Source organism: Theropithecus gelada, chromosome 18 (assembly GCF_003255815.1).
Source record: "Theropithecus gelada isolate Dixy chromosome 18, Tgel_1.0, whole genome shotgun sequence".
Taxonomy (NCBI): Eukaryota; Metazoa; Chordata; class Mammalia; order Primates; family Cercopithecidae; genus Theropithecus; species Theropithecus gelada.
In genome coordinates this window covers 52,603,641-52,609,187 of record NC_037686.1, presented here as the reverse complement: position 1 = coordinate 52,609,187, position 5,547 = coordinate 52,603,641, and the positions used below count along the sequence as shown (strand labels likewise).

General features: G+C 42.2%; 1 protein-coding gene across 2 annotated transcripts; it reads right to left on the bottom strand.

Moving 5' to 3' along the window:
- Positions 1–215: 215 nt before the first annotated feature.
- Positions 216–4,482, bottom strand: PMAIP1 (phorbol-12-myristate-13-acetate-induced protein 1). 2 transcript variants are annotated; one of them, XM_025365142.1, is made up of 3 exons: positions 4,204–4,387; positions 3,736–4,010; positions 216–1,883 (listed from the first exon to the last, which is right to left on the bottom strand). In XM_025365142.1, the coding sequence occupies exons 1-3, from the start codon at positions 4,259–4,261 to the stop codon at positions 1,833–1,835; spliced, it is 384 nt and encodes a 127-aa protein (XP_025220927.1). In that variant the 5' UTR covers positions 4,262–4,387; the 3' UTR covers positions 216–1,832. The 2 variants fall into 2 exon arrangements, with proteins under 2 accessions (XP_025220927.1, XP_025220928.1); XM_025365143.1 differs by lacking the exon at positions 3,736–4,010 and having other exon boundaries at positions 4,204–4,482.
- Positions 4,483–5,547: the final 1,065 nt, after the last annotated feature.

Genomic DNA, 5,547 nt, shown 5'->3' with positions numbered 1-5,547 from the left:
TCACTATTTCACTCCCAATTAAAGTGTAAGTCCCTTGACAGCAGAAACTGTGCAAATTCTCCTATATTTTCTTCTCCAACTATTGGGAGGAGACAGTGTGGTCAGAAGGTCAGAGGATGTCTGCTGATGGAAATCAGTTAAAATACTTTGGCTTGATAATGAACACTTACTAGTTAGCACCTTACAAGATGAAGACAAAATTAACACACAGAAAAGAACAGTGAAAACTTTTAATAGTTTACTGCCACAGTATCAACTTTTATATGTGTACATATATTTAAATACAAGACAGACCATAAATACCAGATGGTAAGATATCTGCCTCTAGGCTGAAAAGAAAAAAACTCAGCCACTAAATAAACAATCTTAAGTAATACTGAAGAAAACATATGTGAGGTAATCTTCCATCTAAAGTGACTATAACCTACATTAAGATATTTTAACTAAAAATTCAAGTAGTTATAAGACTCTCGTAACTCAAAAACATAACTTTAATACACATTTTCAAACTAAAGAAAAATATTTTAACTATAAATAGGCAAAATAAATAAAATTATTTTTGCTGAAATAAAATCATGGCATTATTTCTTTTATGCATTTAAGGACTGTATATAGCCCAGATAAAAAATGAAACTTACTTGTGACCCTTCTAAGAATCTATATAATACTCTAATACAAATTATCTATACACATATCCATATAAGTAGGTAAGTGTGTGTAGATACCTATATTCACTGATGCATATGTGGAACTTTCATTCTAGATGAAACTATCTGTTCCTTTTTTTTAAGAAAAGTATATTCCAATTATAAAAATATTCTTAATTTATATTAAAAGGTCACTTTTTGTAGGGTGCACACTAACTAATGTGACAAGGAGCATTTTCCAAATCTTTAGAAACTTCTTTAGAAACATTCATTTCTTATCAAGTTACTTCTGAATATTTGTTTTACTAAGTTTTAAAAACATCAATTAAAAATCAACTTCTTTTTTCTTTTAATTATCCCTGGTTATACAAAATCCCTGTGTTCTTTTATTATATTGAATGTTCAGTCTACCGATTTACTGGCCCCAAGTAACCCTCCTATACTTCTATCCAATTTTTTCAAAGTTATTTTCCAGTTTTCCATAGTTTCCACTAATGCCCAACAGGAACACATTGAATGAAAGATCATCTGAACAGAAGCCATACAATTTGAGTCAAAAGAAACAAATGATTTTACATTGTGTAGTGACCTAAGAAATCAACATTGACTCTAACATTTCAGTGTTCTCAGAATGAATTTTTTCCTTATAACAAGGTAATATGTATAAACCGAATCTCATACATTGTGCTGAGTTGGCATTGAAAAGCAAAACACCAAAAACAGCAAAAACAAAGCACTGAACTGTTTCTTCCCAGCCGCCCAGTCTAATCATTGGTCATCTCCCTTTACACTAGGCCAGCAGTAACCTTCAGCAAAAACACTAGAACAATTCTCTAAGTAAAAAAGAAATGTGTCAATAATTACTTCCTTATTTTCAAGGGTCTTCCATTCTTGCTTTAAAATAAACAAAGTGGTTTTATAATGTTCTCTCATCCCAAAGAATGATAATCTGGGAAATCTCAAGCAGAAATTCACTTTGATGTATTCCATCTTCCGTTTCCAAGGGCACCCGTGAATGTGCCTTCACATTCCTCCCAATTACAATGCAATCTTTCTTCAAATTGATGAAGTGTGCACCTCCTGAGAAAAAGTCTCTTTTGGAGTCCCCTTATCCAAGTTTTTGATGCAGTCAGGTTCCTGAGCAGAAGAGTTTGGCTATCAGATTCAGAAGTTTCTGCCGGAAGTTCAGTTTGTCTCCAAATCTCCTGAGTTGAGTAGCACACTCGACTTCGAGCTCTGAGAAGGAAAGCAAAACATGGACATTAACGTTGATGATATTACAAACTGTAACCAGCAAGACCTAATACGCCCACACTAGTGACAAACTGAGTATCCCACGAAGCATTTCTCTTAACTTTGGCTTTATATGCACCTGTTTTCCAAATGGAAAACACACACACACACACATTGTGACTCACCGAAAGCAATCGTTGAGGTAAGAATAAAGACATTTACTTTGAGTTTTTTAAAAATGCATCCTGGATGAGGCAAGTGTTACCTTACTTTCAAATATGTCAGATAGTACAAAGAGTAGCATTAGTCATTTTACCAGCCTTAGATGATGTCATCTTTTTCTCTTTCATTTAAGGTTGGCTGGGAAACAGAAGTCAAGTTCTGTGTGGCTTTCAAGTAGGATTTGATTTTCAAATGGCAATAATTTACAGCTTAGGTTATACTCTCATTATATAGGCAAATCTAAATGTATTCTTTTTCTCGTTAAAAAAAACTCTGTTATTTTCTCATAAAAGACTCATAAAATCTTATTCTAAAATTAAGTCCACATTCTCTAAAATAATTTAAACATTTCTATTTTAATGTAACCCCACTTCTTCCTATAACCCCATTCTGTACCAATCCTTTGCCTTTATGCGAATGAGAGGAGCAGAAAATAAGTGATGTTTAATTCACATATGTACTACTTTTTGGAACTGAGTTATTCTAAACTGAATATTAAGAAAAATAATGCTTATAATTTCCAAGTACACTTTTTTCAGTAAGTGCAGTTAACATTATACTGACTATAATATCATATCTATACTGACTATAATTTCAATTTTCTTGAATATTTCAAAGAGCAGCTTGAGATCTTCTGGGTGACTACAAACATTAAAAATCATGATTACAAATTAAAATCTGGTCTATTTTATAAATCGACTCTGAAAATACCATATTTAGGTTCAAAATAAATCAAAGCTGTAAATATATAGTAAAGCAAAATTTTAAACCTATATTTCAACCAATTTCTCTCTACAAGAGGTGAGTGAAATATTTCCTAACTCCTACACCAAGAGACCTAATAAATCTCCTAAGACGTTATTCTTTATGGGCTACAGGATCAAACATTTTGGGAAGTATTTACATAGACATGTGTTCTACAGAAATTGAGATATATTAATATACAGTCCTAAAAGTAAAAAAGAAACACCAAATAACATTCAGCATCCGACATTGGAAGCCCTGAATTCTAAGTGGAAAAGTTATCCCTTTCACCAAAAAAGTAGAAAACAAGGCAGAAAATAATTCCCGTTCACTTCCTTAATTTTTTAAAAATTGCAGTTACACACCTATAAATGTATTAGTATTAATCAAATCAAGTTTAAGGGGAACTTTGTGCTGCTTCTTATTCTTGGGAATTAAGTCGGACCAAAAAGTGCTATGCACAGGTAAGATCCTTCAGAAAGAAACACGGTCAGAATCCTAGGACATCACAAAAGGTAGACAAAGTTTTTTCCACCCTACACAAGAGCCAGAGACAGCAGCCTGTTACCAACTTAGGCATGGTCACATTTGCAATGCACCACTTCCACTTCCTTAGTACGCCCCAGGAGCTCTATAAAATGAAAGTAACTTAAAAGGTGGGGGGGCGGGGGGCGTATAATTGTCTGATGCAACAGCAGTATGGCCCACACAGATTTCAGGCTCTGGTTAGATTTAGAAAAAGGATGGGGCCGGGGCGCTGGCCTGAAAAGTTATGATGGAGTTGTAAGTATGGGGGCGGGGAGTGAGAATGAATGAATGAAAAAAGGGAGCGGACTAACTCCTATTCTCCTATCCCCAACTCCCACATGATCGATTATTTAAATATTACAAGATTTTCTAGGCTCCTGAACACAGGTTGCCCTTGTGGGGCCGTCTCTGGAAGGGCTGGGGGTCCAGGCGGTCTCTGGAGTCCTCTCTTGCCCCTTCTGCCGCGACAATGACTTTCTCCCAGAAGCAGCCGCCTACACTTGCACTTGTTCCTCGTGGCCCCGCGGAAGGGCAAGTGGGGAGGAAGAGACGAGCTTTTTGCCTCTGGTGAAATGCAGCTGCATCCCAATCCCAAATCCGGCCTGGTCCCTCGCCGTCCCTGCAGTCCCCGCTGTCCTGGGGAAAACCCCCGAAGAACTTTCTGGAGGCGCCCCTAAGGCTCGCGGCAGGGCACAGACCTGGCCCGACCTTGAGTCTCTGCGCAGTCTGTGCCCGAGCCCCGACGGGCTGAGCCCGCCCCGACCGAGACCTCCACCCCGGCCCCGACCCCGCCCAGCCTGGGTCTTCGCTGTCCCCAGCGGGTCGGTACCTGCCTGAGCCCGCGTTGGGCTCGGTTGCACGTTCTTGCGCGCCTTCTTCCCAGGCATCTCCGCCGGTGCCGCCGCCCACTCAGCTACAGAGCCCGGGAACCTCGGTCTCCAACTGGAGCACGTCGGACGTCTGCAGGACGCGAGCTGAACACGAACAGACCCGCGGGCAGGGGTGCCGGGATCGACGGCTCGGACGCGCGGAACTGCCAAGTACACTGGGTGAGTGCCCGGGAAACTATGAGGTCCCCGCGCCAGAGACCACGCTTTTGTCCAATAAGAACTTCCTCGGTGACGTAGGGAAACTAGACGCCGGGCCCGCCCCTATCCCCGCCCCACAGACGGCGCTCGGGGAGCGGACGCGCGACCCAGGCGGGCGGGGAAGTCCCCCGCCGAACGCGACCTGCCCGGACACGCTCCCGACCGCGGCGGCGCCGACCCGCGGCTGGGGGCGCAGAGCCCTCGGCCGCGAAATTACTTCCTTACAAAACGGGGTGGGAGGAGAAGGGAGTCGGCTTTGACCATCTGCAAACGCTGGGCGTCGTCCGCGGCAGTGGTGGCAGGAGCTGGGAGTGGCGGGAGGAGAAGGGTTTTCCCAGGAGGAAAGTTTTCCCAGGAGAAAAGTTGTGGGTGGGGAGAGACCAAAGGCCTTGGCAATTAGCGACTTGGGTAAACAAGTCCCGGAAAGGGATTGGAAAAGGAAACTTTTCGAACTTGAAGAGTATGGGCAGTAACAGGGAAGGGAAATGGGAAGAACCGTAATCAGCGCAGAGGAGAACCAGAGACCCTGTGAGAAGGCGCCGGGTCCCAGGAAGTCACTGCAAACAGAAGCTCTGGTGCCAACCAGAAAGAACATCGTGTTTGAATTGGGAAGGGATTTGTGTGCGAGCTTCCAGATAGGTCGATATCGCCCATTCTGGATGTTTAGCAAAAACAAGTGGATCGTTATCATACGGAAAACGTTCAAATCTTTTGTGGGAGGAATGAGCTACCTGGGAACGTGAAATTATTTGCACAATATTTGGCGAGGCCATGAGTAATTCTATTATGAGGAGTAGTAATTAGGAGTAGTTAACGGTTACTGGGAGCCGCTTCACGCTAAGGGCTTTGGCATGCATTCTCTCATTCCGTCCTCAGAACAACTGTTGCTACTTTACAGGTGCGGAAACTGAGGTTTGCAGAAAATTGCCCAGGTTCACTTAGGCAGAGAGCACTGCCCCTATCCCGACCCAGGCAGGCCCACAGAGAGCAAGAGCTCTTACCCACTGTAGCCTTCCCAGCAATCAGTTTCCTAGAAAATGTGTGTTTTCGCCGAACGCGGTGGTTCACGCCTGTAATTCCAGCTC